At 50.6% G+C, this 14591-nt stretch overlaps 1 protein-coding gene across 1 annotated transcript; it reads left to right on the top strand.

Moving 5' to 3' along the window:
• The first annotated feature begins 617 nt into the window (after window positions 1–617).
• On the top strand, window positions 618–14134 carry LOC144257976 (amine oxidase [copper-containing] 3-like). Its single transcript, XM_077806257.1, has 4 exons — window positions 618–2202; window positions 11196–11481; window positions 12631–12760; window positions 13289–14134. Exons 1-4 carry the CDS (start codon window positions 633–635, stop codon window positions 13571–13573), a joined length of 2271 nt encoding a protein of 756 aa, XP_077662383.1. The 5' UTR covers window positions 618–632; the 3' UTR covers window positions 13574–14134.
• Window positions 14135–14591: the final 457 nt, after the last annotated feature.

Below are 14591 nucleotides of genomic sequence, written 5' to 3' on the forward strand. Positions count from 1 at the left end.
GCGCCTTCCGCCACATTTGCTGTGTCCCGCGGCTCTAGTCTTTGTCCCAAACAAGCATTGGTTAAGCCAGAGCCACAGTCAAGATGAACCCTTTTCAGAGATAACAATACAACCACCCTGCTTACCAAGGAAATGCAAGAGCAAATCAGACGGAGAACCAGAAACTAGCAGCAGCGTGGAGAGTTCACGAGAAAGGAGCCCCAGGAGCAGTCCAAGCTTAGTGAGCCAGGAAAGGATGAAATTCTGCACGATAGCAAAAATCTCCAGCCTTTTGCAGATTTGGTTTCACCTTCCTACTGATGCTGAATGCTTGGATCACAACTTTTACAGGCAGCCTCTGGAAGTTGGTCTGAACCAACAAGTAATGGGGCCTCCTCTGTAACTGGTCTTCTGTGTATCAGTTACAGTGTAACGCAGAGCGTGCTGGATGGGCTGATAGCAAAGACCTGCCCTTTCTTGTCCCAACAAACTTCAGATCTCCTCCTCCTCCCACCTCGCCTCCACATTTCATGTTTCCTGTACTTCACCCATCCAGCTGCAGCTTAAACAGGCTGCGTGCAGCTGGGAACTCCACTCTGGAAGTGGCTCCTGAAGGCTCTCACAGTCTCCTCTGCCTTTGTGGCTGCAACAACATGAACCTGAAAACTGTCCTCATCCTCTTGGTTCTGGCGCTAGCCACAATTTTCGCTCTGGTTTGTGTGTTGCTGACGAGAGGAGTGAAACCAGCCAGCTGTGAGCCGCAGACCCTGAGCACCCTGCAGGGAAAGCACAGTGACCAGAGCCTGGTCTTTGCTGATCTGACGCCAGAAGAAATGGTGCAAGTGGTGAGGTACCTGCAGAGCAGCCTTGGGGTGCCACTGGTGGACGCCTATAATGCAAACCCCTCTGATAACTGCATTTATTACATCGATGTGCAGCTCCCCACCAAGGCAGAGGTGCTGGGGTTCTTGGATCGTGGGGGAAAGCGACCCTCCCGGCAGGCACTGGCTGTGGTGTATTTTGGAAACCAGCCAGATCCAAATGTCACAGAGTATGTGGTGGGTCCCCTGCCAACACCAACAACTCACCAAGACATCACGGTGCAGAAGTATGGAGGGAAGCTGCCGTACCACCGCAGACCGGTGCTGGGGAAGGAGTATGAGCAGATTGAAATCTTCTTACGGAAGGAGGCATTCTCAACAGCCCCTACCTTTCTGAGTCAAGTATTGGATTATGATGGGACCAATTTTGCATCACTAACCTCAGCTCCCCGGGGGTTCCAGTCTGGAGACCGCAACACCTGGTTTATTCTGTTCCACAACGTGAGCGGCTTCTTCCTGCACCCGGTGGGGCTGGAGGTGCTGGTTGATCACAGCAGCCTGGACGTTTCCCAGTGGAGGGTGAGCAAAGTGTTCTTTAACGGCCAGTACTACGGGGACTTGGTGCAGCTGGAGAGGGAGTTCAAGCAGGGCCATGTCAAAGTGGACCCAGTTAAGAGAGCCCCACCCGACGGGGGATTCTCTTCCATGCAGCCCCGAGCAGCTCCCAGGGCCCCGTTCCCCCTGCAGTACGAGCCTCATGGGCCCCGCTACAGTGTCCAAAACAACCAAGTTGTCTCCCGGGCCTGGAGCTTTGCCTTTGGGGTGAACGTGAACACGGGGATGCGTCTCTTTGACATCAGATTTAAGGGGGAGAGGATTGTCTATGAAATCAGTGTCCAGGATGCTATATCTGTCTATGGGTCCAACTGTCCTGGAGGGATGTCAACTAGGTACATGGATGGGAGCTTTGGCATCGGGAGATTCACGTACCCGTTAGTCCGGGGGGTTGATTGCCCCTATTCAGCTACGTACGTAGACACATGCTACTTAATTGAAACCCAGACTCCTGAAAAGCATAAAAACTCCATCTGCATTTTTGAGGAGAACTCTGGGTCTCCTCTGAGGCGCCATTACTCCAACTTGCAGTCCCTGTACTATGGAGGGCTGACCAACTCTGCTCTGGTCCTTCGGTCCATTGCCACTCTGGGCAACTATGACTACGTCTGGGACTTCATCTTCTACGAGAACGGAGCTATTGAGGCCAAAGTCCATGCCACAGGCTACATGACTTCATCCTTTCTCTACGGTGACGGTCTGGACTATGGCAATAAGGTTGGGGATCACACCCTGGGGACGATACACACCCATTCCATCCATTATAAAGTGGACTTGGACGTTGGAGGTAGGTCTCGGTGTAACTTTCCTTTCTAGTTCTGTGCCCATCCTTTTAGTATCTCAGCATCTCCCAGGCACATTTACATTTGCAAAATTAGGTTTCTCATGGACTCTGCTGCTTTTCTCCTTCTGCTGGTATCAGAGGGACCTCCCTGGCATATGCCCCAGCAATAGGGTTTCTCTGTCTCTGCCCCCACTTGTGTCCTCACTCTGGTTGTGGTGGGGAAGCGTTAACTTGCTCTGCTGCTGGTCAGACTCCTTAATCGCTGCATAACCGCTCTGATCAATAGCGAAGTGAGAGAATGGAGCCCTGAGGGGGCCTGAGAAGCAAAGGCAAGGCGGGGGAATACTGGTCATTTTACAGATTTCCAGGGGTGAAGGAAATGAAGTTAAGGAATCTCTATTCGTCAAAATCTGAAACCCGATAAACAGTGAAGAGTTCTAGAGACCCCCACTGAACGTGTGTGTTTCATTTGTAAATCAATAAGGGGCATCCCAGAATTGCTGTGGTCTGATTCCTGGTGTTTGTGCATTAGCTTCCACGATGGAGATGTCTGCTCTCCGCTCTCTAATGCCGTCTGCTTGGGGGATGGGCCACGTAGGCTGACAGGTTGCAGGGACAGGCTCTTTACCTCCCAGGATGTGCCTGCTTGGGACCCATGTGGATAAGACCCACGTATTGTGATCTCCCAGCTGTTTTGTTTCCTTTCTGTCCTAGGGCTGGTAACTCTCCCTTCTGGACCAGCTCTCGGCTTTCCCGCTTTGTGTTGTGTTTGACACACAGCGCCCGGGCCCACGTTCCAATCCTAGGTGATCCCAAACGTAGTGTTAGGAAAGGGAAGACAGGAACAGGGTGTGCGTGTGTATCTGAGAGATTACAGAGGTGTCTCGTCTACCCTCCTCCAGAGTAAAATCTCTCGCTCTGATCTCCTCTTTAGCTCTAGTCTACACTGGGCATTTTGAACATACGCTGGGTGGCACAAGGGCCAAAGCCCCCATGAAAGACGCCGTAGGGGGTGGATCGACACCGTGGGCTGGGAGGGCAGCAGGGCTGCCGGTCAGAGAGCAAGGCCAGTCCCGTGGGCTGCAGGAAAAGTTGCACAGCCCAAGACTGACCATGGAGTGCGTGGACGCAGGTATAAAGGCAACATCCCCTCCCTTTCTGGATGAAATGGGAGGTCACGTCCCTGGACCCTCGTCCTCTGTGTGTTCCAGCCTGGAGGGTGCATGGGAAATCCAAGAGGCTTTTATGTAAAGAATCCTAATGGCAGGTGCAAGCTAGTCCCAGCGCCTTCGTGAGCGCAGAGCCCCAACAGCTGCAGTGAATGGGTCACGTTAGAATTCTCCTCTTGCCCAGGGGGCTGCCCACGGTAGCACAGGCCATTCGCCCCGGCCCCGGCCCCGAGAGCGCTGAAAGATGGTGCTCAGATCTTTGTCTGCTGTTACAATACCCCTCTCCCATGTTAGCAGGCTGTGCGGCTCCCTCCCCCAGGTGGCTGTATTCTAATACCCACCATCCCCTAATGCTATGAGAGGGATGCAGATACAGCAGTCTGCCTTCTGCTCTTGGGTACCTGTGGCTGACTCGCTGAAGTCAGGGCAGTGACATGAGTGTCACTGGCCCACTGTCTGGTTCGGTCCCGGCAGCACGTCTCTCAGCCAGCAGAGAGCAGCCTTAGCGCAACCAACAAGGTAAATCGTGCAGCAGACGAGATGCTGGCAGATCAGTTTCTAGCAGTCACAAGAACCTAACCCGATGCCCCGGGCTGGAACACTGGTGCTCCCCTTCTAGCAGTGAGGCTGCTCTGTGCAGGCTCGGTGAGAGGCACAGGACATGTACAAACTGGTTTTAAACAACGCCTTACGTTTTCCCCCATTTCTCACAAGCCCTCTGGGATTTTGCTGAGGGTTGAAGCAGGCACGGTGGGTATGGGGCGGGTTGGTTAAGAGGCCTGCATCATGCACAGTTGTCTGTCTATGCTCTGCACGTGACTTGCAAATGTCCATCAGATGAATAGGTTAGAAGTCTGCCCTACCAGCTCCTTTCAGCAATGGGCTGTGGCCTGAATTCTGGTAACAGCAGCCCCTGCACCCGTCCCAGCACCAAATGAACTGGAGTTCTGGGGCTCTGTAGAGAAAAGCTAGCCTGCTGACTACCAGCCACTGGATGGGGCAGAAAGGCTGAGAGCTCCTGGCAGTGGAGACATGAAGAGCATCTGACTGACAAGAAGCTGCAGACGGGAGATACTCTAGGGCAAACTGCCGCAGTGAGCGTGCATAGCACTTACATTAGACCTTCAGTCATAGATCTTGAATTGCTTCACAGAGCTGGGTCAATCGTATCGTTCTCACTTAAATGGGGAAACTGAGGGGACAAGCTCACCAAGTAACTGGAGACAGAATCCAGGGCTCCTGCGTCCTGCCGCAGTGCCCAGGGTGATGACCCATGCTGACTTGCCCTAGACTCCATCAAGGTCCGTTCATTGGTTGCTGTTGGTTCAGCAGGGGACCACTAACCCAACAGCATTTCAATTTGTCCCGTGGGATTTCCAGCTGGAGGAAGTGGGAGCCAACTGTCCTTTCACAAGGAAATGGTCCTTGTCCAACATGGCATGATAAGATTTCTGGTAGGAAACAGGGAGAGGGAGGTTCTCCATTAGGAGTCTGTCTCATGGTTGCTTATTTCTGTTGCATTTCTCAGCCCAGGCTCATCCACATGCCCAGCTCCTGGTTCCTCAGGCCAAACGTGACCTTTTTAAGATTGGTGCCCTCCTGGTGAGACGCCATCTCTGCTGCTTGCCTAGTGGGGTTTTGGTCCATAGGCCAGCTTTCTTCAGGGGCAATAGCCCTGTGAGCCAGAGCATTGCATGAACCTTTGCTTATTAAAGACAACAAACAAATGTCACCCACCAGGTGCTTGGCCATGCAGGTGTGGGGAGGCAAGGGAAGCACCTCAGGATGGAGGTAAATAATGCACTTCACTGGCTTTATCTTCTCTACCCAGAAAAAAACAACCAATGCAGCGGGGTGGCTGGTCTCAGGAACCGGGATAAATCCCTGGAGCAGCAGTTCACAAACTAGGCAAGTCCTTGTTTCAGTGAAGCCCTTCCAGGAGTCCAAGTTGGGTGGGGGGATTGTAAAACCAACCCTAAGCAGGAGGCATCTGGCTCCTGGGCTGAGACAACCGCAATCTCCCCTGCAAGTGTAACCCAGTGGGGTGTATGTCACACATCTCCCTCCAAGCCTGATCTGCACATGTGTGTCTGTTGGAGCCCCAGCTCCTGAGCCTGGCTCTTCGGCTCGCCCTATAGAGGCTCACGTTTTAGCTCTAGAGGTCCTCGGTTCAACACCTGCTGGGGCGGCCATAAGCGTGCTAGCCATGAGGCTGAAGGATCCAGGTCCAGGCTCGCAGGCAGCACTGTAGAATCCAAGGAGCAGGATTTAAAAACAGGATGATCCATATGGGGCAAGACACATTTCTTCCCAAGATGCCAAAAGGAGTGGAAATTTGCTAGGAGCCCTTGGTCAGCTCTAAGGTGGTGACACACCAGGCCTCCCCAAAATGTAGAGATGGCATTAACTCTTCTCACATCTGCAGAGCCCCTGGAATCCCACTGGCGTGGGGCTGAGGCTGCTGGGGCTCTGCCAGTCACTCTGGATCTCTCCGAGAACCCTCAACTCTAGTTTGTTTGAGTTCCTGCCTTGTGCCATTCCGCACACTCCTTGGAAGCTGGCAGGGCCTTTGCCGAACTGTCCCAGGTCCTGTCTCGGTGCAGTCCTTCAGCAGGGAGAATCATCGTGTCAGAGCCCGAAACAGTGTTTGTGCCTTTCTGCAGGAATTGGGCTCACTCCTCCAGGCTCAGCTGCTGCTTGCTGTAAAGCAGATCCAAGGGTCACAAGAGCAGCTCCTTGGGGGAACAGGGCCCTGTGTGCTAGGCGGTGGACGAACACACAGTGACTCGACAGTCCCTGCCCTGAAGAGCTTACAGATGCGGTGGGGCACGTTCACCCTTAGAATGCCCCCCCTTGCGTCCATGTGTAATGGCTCCAGAACCCTCGGTCCAGCGCTGCCGGCAGGCTGTCTGCTTCTCACCAGGTCTTCCATGGCCAAGACAGAGTTCAAGCCCCGTCCAGGGTAACCGGAAGGGCCAAGTGAAAAGCCAAACAAACCTGAATCATTCACCTGCCCCTTGCGCTACTGAAGATTTCTGCTCTCGCTTACAAAGCCTATCTCAGCCCCGCCCCACCCTGGAGCCTACTCAGTTCCCTGGGGGTTTCTCTCCGTAGGAGAATCCTGCTTCCTCTGCAATCTCTCCCTGGATCTTGCCTCCTTTCCAGGGCCTACCACAGGGCCCAGTTTTGTCCCCACAGCCTTCCTCAGTTTCCTTAGCAGGCCCTTCCCAGAGAGATGCGGGGGGACACACACTCCCTGCCTCCTCTCTCCTGGGCCTGCTCCCGTCAGCCGTGTCCAGCTCTGGTGAAGTAGTTCTCTGTAGCCGTGCTCAGCCGCTCCAACTCCATGACACCCGGCTGGGATCGCGAACTGCCCCTACTCGGCTACGTCGGGGCAAGGCTTGAGGGGTAACTGCTAGATCATGGCCAGGCTGAGCCCCGCTTCCCTTCAAGGGCCAGGTAGCCTGTGACTGTACGTTACATGGGGCATGTTTTTGCATGGATTACCTGTGTGCACCATGGAGCTCCCTGTCCTACCCCGCACAAAGGGCTTCATGTGGATGATGGTTGGGAAACTGCCCACGCAGCAGATGGGAGGGAGGGTAGCAGCTGGTCCCAGGGCTGGCTTGGGAGTGTGTTGCAGGGTTTGACTAATCTGTCCCACTGGACCGAGCATCTGTGAAGGCCTCACGGGAGCTGCACGGGCTCCCTTGACGTGAAGCTTGCTGTGTCAGGTTGCCCAGAGGATTCCCTGCCAGTAGCAGCCATGAAGCCGCCATGCCAGGGGCGATAGAGTTCATAGGAATTGCTGGAGAGAGCTACAGGCATAGTCTGTAGTGACTGATACAGTTGGGTCCCGCTGCACTTTCCTCCTGAGGCTGTAGCTGCTCTGAAATTATTTTCAATGAACGCCTCAATTAAACTCGCCTTGCCTAAGCAGAAGAAGCCAGAGCAACTCAAACTGAAAACCAGAGACTATAACCACCTTTTCCCGGCTCACAGAGTTTGGAAAGTTCCTGGGAATCCTTCTCGTGAGCATCTCCCTTATTCCCATGGGCCCTTATCAACGTTGTGTCCATGCACTGAATTTGTTAGTAGACTAGTCTTAGTTACTCCCATACAAATATTGCGGAGCCTCCTGATTTACTGGCAGTGCAATGGAATCCATCCAGTTACTTGGGAGAGGCCCATGTCTGCCGTCCACCTTTCTTCAGCTGCATCTTGTACTTCTTGAGCATTTTTTGCCTTGTACAACACTTAATCTATTCTTCGCAGTAACTACCAAATGCAGTGTCTGTTCTGTGAAAGTCTGATCCAGTCCTATTTTTACAGATCTGTCTACAAGGTCTCCAAATGTTTTGGCCCCGGAGGGCTTTCCTATGGCTTGTACCAAAGCTTATGCATCTAGCACAAGACAGCTTCTCCCACCAGGGTTAACTGTTGGCAGGCAGTGGACATCAGCTGTCAGTACCTCACCCAATATTGCCTTTGGGCCTGTTCTTAGACTGTCATTTGCCTGGGCTAATGCCAAAGGGATAGGCATTAACTCGTGTCGAAATCTGTTGCAAAGTCAGTCCTGCTGGCTTCACAAGGGCTGTGCTTTGTTGCTGAAAAACATGTCAGGCTTCAACTATGAAGGCTTTCTTTTGACTTCTTCCCCCACCTCATAGAGCCTGGAAAAAGTTCGAGCATTATTTCTTGGCAGTGGATCATGACTCTGTACGTGACCAGGCTCCCTCTCTCGTGTCATAAGCTGTTTCTCAGCAGAGCTGGCCCTAGGCTCTCTGCATTCAGCACCATGCCCTGTGTGGCTTCGGCAGCTACATCTTTTGTTGCGATATTTTGCAATGAAGTTGGTGGTTCATCTCCAGAGAACACCTCAAATCTCTGAAGTGTTCGTAAGAATGAATCCTCAACTTCCCCGTCACATTGCTTCCTTGAGCCAGCTGGCCAGCCAAGCCAGCGTGGAACTTGGTTCTGCAGTCTGCTGTGATCTGGGCTCTCTGGTAAGACACTCTCTGCTGAGGACTGAGCAAGTCTTGGTGACGCCTGCAGTCCTTTCTTCCCTACCCCAGTAAGCCACTCCTGGCTCTGATCAGGGTCCACTTGGTTGAACGTCTGACATGATCTCTTGACCACACAGTCTCCTTGCTGGAACTCTTTGACGACTTCAGCTGGTAGTTGATGCATTTCTGCACTGTAGGTCGCACGCCTACCTTGCACAGTTTGCGTGGCCACAGCTCACAAAGAATAGCATTATTCAAATTCACATTTGAAGGTGGAGAGCTGCAGCTCTCAATTTCCTTCTCTCTGTGCATAGTTGAACATGAGCAGTAGGGACACCATTTTCATGTACTGACATCAAAACCTGAAGTTCACCCCCTACCTTCACCTTTGCTGGTCAAAAATGTAGAGGTGAAATTTTTTGAAAGCTTATATGAGTTTACCATAAGAATGTGACCGATCGGCTTTCACAATATGCTCTTCAAGATCTTGATCATGCGTTGCTATAAACTCCAATAGTTGTGGAAGAAGCAGGCACCACAGTGCTAGAAATGGCAGTCTGTGAGCCAGTATTACCCTGGCATATGTCTTATGATTCACAGCTTGTTCTGTTGCGTTTGGGCCAAGAACTCTTTCAGTCCAAACATCTGCTAGCCCTAAGCCTGTGTATGTCAGACTATATGTTTTTTTGGAAGTTCACTGAGATATGGAGGCCTCCCAGTAGTGGAATAAGCCACTCTTACTTACTTTTTTTGTACAGTACATCAGAAGCAGGAACCATGCCAAACAGTCCATGGGGCCACTGAATGAGTGAGGTGCAAAAGGAGAACTCAAGGAAGATAAGGCCATTGTGGAAAAGCTAAATGAAGGCTTTGCAGAGTCTTCACTGCAGAGGATATGGGTAGAGCCCTGTGCAGATACAAAATTTGTATCCGTGTCCGATCTGCAGAAATGGTCTGTGCCTGCGGATATCTGCAGATATAAAGCGGATATCCATGGATAGGCAGGGCTCTAGTTCTGGAGGAGAACCCCACGCCCGAGCCATTCTTTTTAGGTGACAAAGCTGAAGAACTGTTCCAAACTGAGGTGTCAATAGAGATGGATTCTGAACAAATTGATAAACTAAACAGTATTAAGTCACCAGGACCAGATGGTATTCACCCAAGAGTTCTGGAGAGACTCAAATACAAAATTGTGGAACTACTAACTCGTATGCAACCTATTGCTTAAATCAGCCTCTGTACCAGATGACTGGTGGTGGTGGTGGGGGTCACTAATGTAATGCCTACTTTAAAAAAGGCTCCAGAGGAGATCATGGCAATTACAGGGTGGTGAGCCTAACAGCAGTACCAGAAAATTGGTTGAAATTATAGTAAAGAACAGAATTATAAGATGAACATGATTTGCTGGGGAAGAGTCAACACGGCTTTTGTGAAGGGAAATCATGCCTCACCAATCTATTAGAATTCTCTGAGAGAGTCAACAAGCATGTAGCAAGGGTCATCCAGTGGATATAGTGTACTTGGCCTTTCAGAAAGCCTTTGATAAGGTCACTCACCAAAGGCTCTTAAGCAACCTAAGCAGTCATGGGATGAGAGGATCTTCCCTCTTATCCCATGAATCAGTAATTGGTTAAAAGATAGGAAATGAAGGGTAGGAATAAATGGTCAGCTTTTCAGAATGGAGAGGGGTAAATAGTGGTGTCCCCCAGGGATCTGTACTGGGACTTGTGCTGTTCAACGTATTCATAAATTATCTGGAAAACAGGGTGAACAGTGAGGTGGCAAAATTTGCAGACAATACAAAATTAATCAAGTCCAAAGCTGACTGTGAAGAGTTACAAAGGGATCTCACAAAACTAGACAACTGGGCAACAAAATGGCAGATGAAATACTTTGTACTTAGCAGCATTGAAATGGACACTGGAAAATATGATCCCAGCTATACATACAAAATGACGGGGTGTAAATTAGCCGTTACCGCTCAAGAAAGAGACCTTGGAGTCATCGTTGATAATGCCCTGAAAACATCTGCTCTATGGACAGCGACAGTCAAAAAAGTGAACAGAAGGTTAGAACCATTAGGAAAGGGACGGATAATACGATAGAAAATATCATAATGTCACTCTATAAATCCCTGGAATTCACATATGACAAAAGCCGCCCTCCCCTCCCCAACCCTTACCGCTCAGACTCATTCCCTGCAAGGCCCTGAATTATATGGACTCGCCCAGTTCTTGAGAGGAGCTGCTCACTCCCCCGGTCATTTTGCAAGTTCACCTTCTCTTCTAGGAAGCTGCAAAATCGTGAGCAGAAATATTCCACTTGGTCTGTCATGATGGTTTTCACCCTGTGGTGCATGGACACAGACTATGGGATCTGCACCGCCACTGGAAATTGTTTAGGGGTCTGCAAATGAAAAAAGTTTGAAAACCCCTGATCTATTGTACATGTATCGTTGGCTAATGACATTAGCTGCGTTGTCATCTGGGGAGAATTCACCAGTCTGCAGGGGCTAGCACAAGGGTTATGCACCTCTTAGGCTCCACTTAACCCTCTGCACAGGGTGGGAGCCAGATGATGGGGTCAGTCACATCTCATTGCAGCTCAGCCACTCGTCACAACTGCAGTCATTGCTGAGAAGGACTTAGCCACTCGTTTGGCATGAGATTGCTTGTTGGGCACAGAGCTGCAGACGTGGAGATAACACCATGCAGAACCCACGCTGTTCAGAGCCTCTGGGACGGGGTGAAGGTGAGGATGCATATGCTGTCTAGGGAGCCCAGGAAGTGATTTCTCAGTGGTATTTCCCTTTGCCTTTTAGGGACGTATAATACTCTGGTGGCCCATGACATGGCATTCGAGTCTGTGCAGGCTCCTTGGAGTCCAGAGCACCAGATACAGCGCCCACGACTCACCAAGACAGTCCTGGACACAGAGGACAAGGCCGCATTCCGGCTCCATTCCAACATGCCCAGATACATCTATTTTGCAGCCAACAGTGAAAATAAGTGGGGCCACCAGCGTGGCTACAGGATCCAGATTGTTAGCTTCACCGGGGAACATCTACCAGAAACCAGTTTGATGGAGCGAGCTATCAGCTGGGGGAGGTAGGCAGCTTTCATCTAGATGTTCCCACATAATTTATGATGATGCATAAGTCACCTGTGGATGCCTAGGTGTCCAGTGGCTGCTTGGTTCAGGTACTCATAGAACGGACATGGGCAAAGGCTCTTGTACGCCATAATGAAAGTGTCACATTCCCTCTTACCAATCACTGGGAGTTATGCCGAAAGCTAAGATTTTGTCATGGTTATTTTTAGTAAAAGTCATGGACAGGTCATGGGCAATAAACAAAAATTCACAGAAGCCGTGACCTGTCTGTGACGTTTGTTGCTGCGGCTCCCTGGTTTCCCCCACCACCATGGTGGCTGGGAGCTGTGGGGTTCCCCCTCCACCCACAGCAGCTGGGAAATGCAGGGTGACCATATTTCCCCAAGAGAAAACCGGACACCCCAGCCGCTTGCCTGAGGCGTCCCCCACCTCCTGCATGAGGCTGTTGCCCGTCGCTGGAACCCTGAGGAGGGCCCACTCAGGAGTCTGTCACCTGTTGCTGGAACCCTGCCAGGGCCCCACTGGCTGTCAGCTCCAGAGTCCTGCAGCCCCTGGGGCTGAAGCAGACAATATCAGAAATCTCTGGAAGTCAGGTACTTTGTGACATAAACGTAGCCTTAGTTATGCCCTATCAGCTGTTTGCCCACTCCTTGGAGTTTAAAGCCGAACCTCTGTTGCCACCTTGACTGAATTTTCTTCTTCATCAGTTCATTTTGTCCCCTGCTGCCACACACTTCTTCCAGTCCACCTTAACTGTGGCCTGAAGCCCCCGCTCTTTTCCCAGTCCTGCCTCACCCCTTGGCCATAGCTCAGCCAGTGTATCTCAGTCGTGACCTGCAGTACCCGCTATTCCAGCCCAGGTCACACCCACTCCCCTTCTGCTGATGCACCTTGCTGGCACCCTCTCTGGTGTTTCCTTAGTAGATCCTGACAGCTGGGCTGAATGTTGTGGTAATAGTTTTGTGAGGCGTACATTAGGATCGTAGACGCTTGAGATGGAAAAGATCCCTTACATTATTTAGCCCATGCCCCGTCCACCCTGCCAGGTGGGGTCAGGGCAGAGTGTTCCCTGTAGTATATTTCTCCCAATCTGGTTTTAAATGTCCCTGTCCTGTGAAGCTGCCTTCTTTCTCTCCTCTCTTTAGGTACAAACTAGCTGTCACCAAACGAAAAGAGGAGGAACCAACCAGTAGCAGCATCTACAACCAGAACGACCCCTGGACACCCACTGTGGCTTTTGCTGACTTCATAAACAATGAGAGCATCGTAACCGAGGTGAGTTCGGTTCTCTTTGTGCTGGGGCCACGTATTACAGCGTGCTGAGTATTATCAGTCTTAAAGCTATCCACAGCCCAGGACCCACACAGACAAGCCCCATTCTTTTGCTCAGGGCTCGGACAGACATTGCTAACAGGATTCTTGGTTTCTGTGGGACAAAAGGAAAACCTTGGGGAAGGAGAATTAACTCACTGCACTCCATGTTTCCCCTCTTCCAAGTTGGCACCTGTTACAAGAAAGCACAAGCCCTTTGCCCTTGTGAAGTCCCTACGACTGAGTCGTGTGTAGAGTGAATGAGCAGAGCTGGTCAGGAGAGTCTGAAAATCTGAAATTGCCCCAAACAAATGGGGAAAAAATGTCAGGAAAATGTTTCCATTGTCCAAGCCGCTCTCCTAGAGAGGGAGCCCGGCAGGTGGCATTTGCTGGCTTTGGCCCAGGTGACGTTACTGGTCTGCCCTGTATGTGCTCCCAAATGGATGTTCTCCTGAAATAACCAAATTATCTGACGTTGTCTCCCTTCCCCAGGACTTGGTTGCCTGGATAACAACTGGTTTCCTTCACATCCCACATGCCGAGGATATTCCCAACACAGTGACAGTGGGAAATGGAGTCAGCATTCTCCTGAGACCCTACAATTATTATGACACAGACCCTTCCATATATTCACCTGATGGCGTCTTTTTCAGCAGTGAGCAGGACTCTAGTGTATGTGAAGTCAATCATATTGCCTGCCTGTCCAAAACTGCCTCATGTTTACCAGTCCTCCCTCCATTCACCTATGACGGCTTCCAAAATCTGACGAGACTGTAAGAGTTATGGGCTGCGGGGTCTCTGTGTGGCAGAAGAAAGGAATATGGTGCCCCAGAATCACTACTCTGCCCAGAAGACCCATTTGCATGACGGAGATCGGTCTTAAAATCCATTTCTAATTACTATGTTTATCTTTTGATAAAGTGACATCACCATTATCACTGCTTACAAGGGCTGTATCTAAGAGTTGTGGGCTGCAGGGTCTTTATGTGGTAGGAGAAATGAATCTGATGCACCCGAGTGACCACTCTGCCGGAAAAAATCTATTTTAATAATGGAGATCTGTCTTCAAGTCCATCTCTTGATGATGTTGCGTAGCTTTTTATATAATAACTTCACTACTGCAAGAGACTGTATCTTTAAAGAGAAACATAACATTCTCGGTGCACGGCCAGGTTAGAATTTGCATTAGTCTTTTTTAGAATAACTTGTTTAAATCCAGTCTGTCGCATGGAGGGAGGCAGGGAGAAGGAGAGTGAATTCTGTTCCTCCGATAACAGTAATAAATGCTGAGTAGTAACTAGCTCAGGTGAAAATAAAGAAGCTTGATGTTGGTCCAAAGTTATCTCAAATGCCTTATTCCTAAACCGTTGCAGCTGTGTGGCACGGCCTGTGTCCACGAAGGCTGAAGGGGTGAAGAGTCTTAGCATAAGCACATGTGACTAGATAGCCGCCCTGGGTCAAACTAATGGTCCATCTCGGTCAGGATCCTGTTTTCTGACAATGGCCATTCAGAGGGAATGAACAGAGCAGGGCAGTCACTGAGTGATCCATCCCCTGTCGTTCCGTCCCAGCTTCTGGCAGTCAAAGGCTAGGGACACCCAGAGCATAGGGTTGCGTCCCTGCCCATCTTGTTTAATAGCCATTGATGGACTGTCCTCCATGAACTTATCTCGTTCTTTTTTGAATCCAGTTATACCTTCGGCCTTCCCCCAGAAATGAATTGCACAGGCTGAGTGTGCGCTGCCTACATTTATAAGTCAACTTTAAAACATGCTCTGGCCTGAAGCTTTGGCTA

This window comes from Eretmochelys imbricata, chromosome 27 (genome assembly GCF_965152235.1).
Source record: "Eretmochelys imbricata isolate rEreImb1 chromosome 27, rEreImb1.hap1, whole genome shotgun sequence".
In the NCBI taxonomy this organism is placed as follows: Eukaryota; Metazoa; Chordata; order Testudines; family Cheloniidae; genus Eretmochelys; species Eretmochelys imbricata.

What these genes read in the sequence shown, in the direction of transcription:
- LOC144257976 (XM_077806257.1), top strand. Translation starts at nt 633, where the DNA reads ATGAACCTGAAAACTGTCCTCATCCTCTTGGTTCTGGCGCTAGCCACA. An exon ending in AGTGGACTTGGACGTTGGAG is followed by an intron (nt 2,203 to 11,195) that starts GTAGGTCTCGGT and finishes TTTGCCTTTTAG; the next exon opens with GGACGTATAATACTCTGGTG. An exon ending in CGAGCTATCAGCTGGGGGAG is followed by an intron (nt 11,482 to 12,630) that starts GTAGGCAGCTTT and finishes TCCTCTCTTTAG; the next exon opens with GTACAAACTAGCTGTCACCA.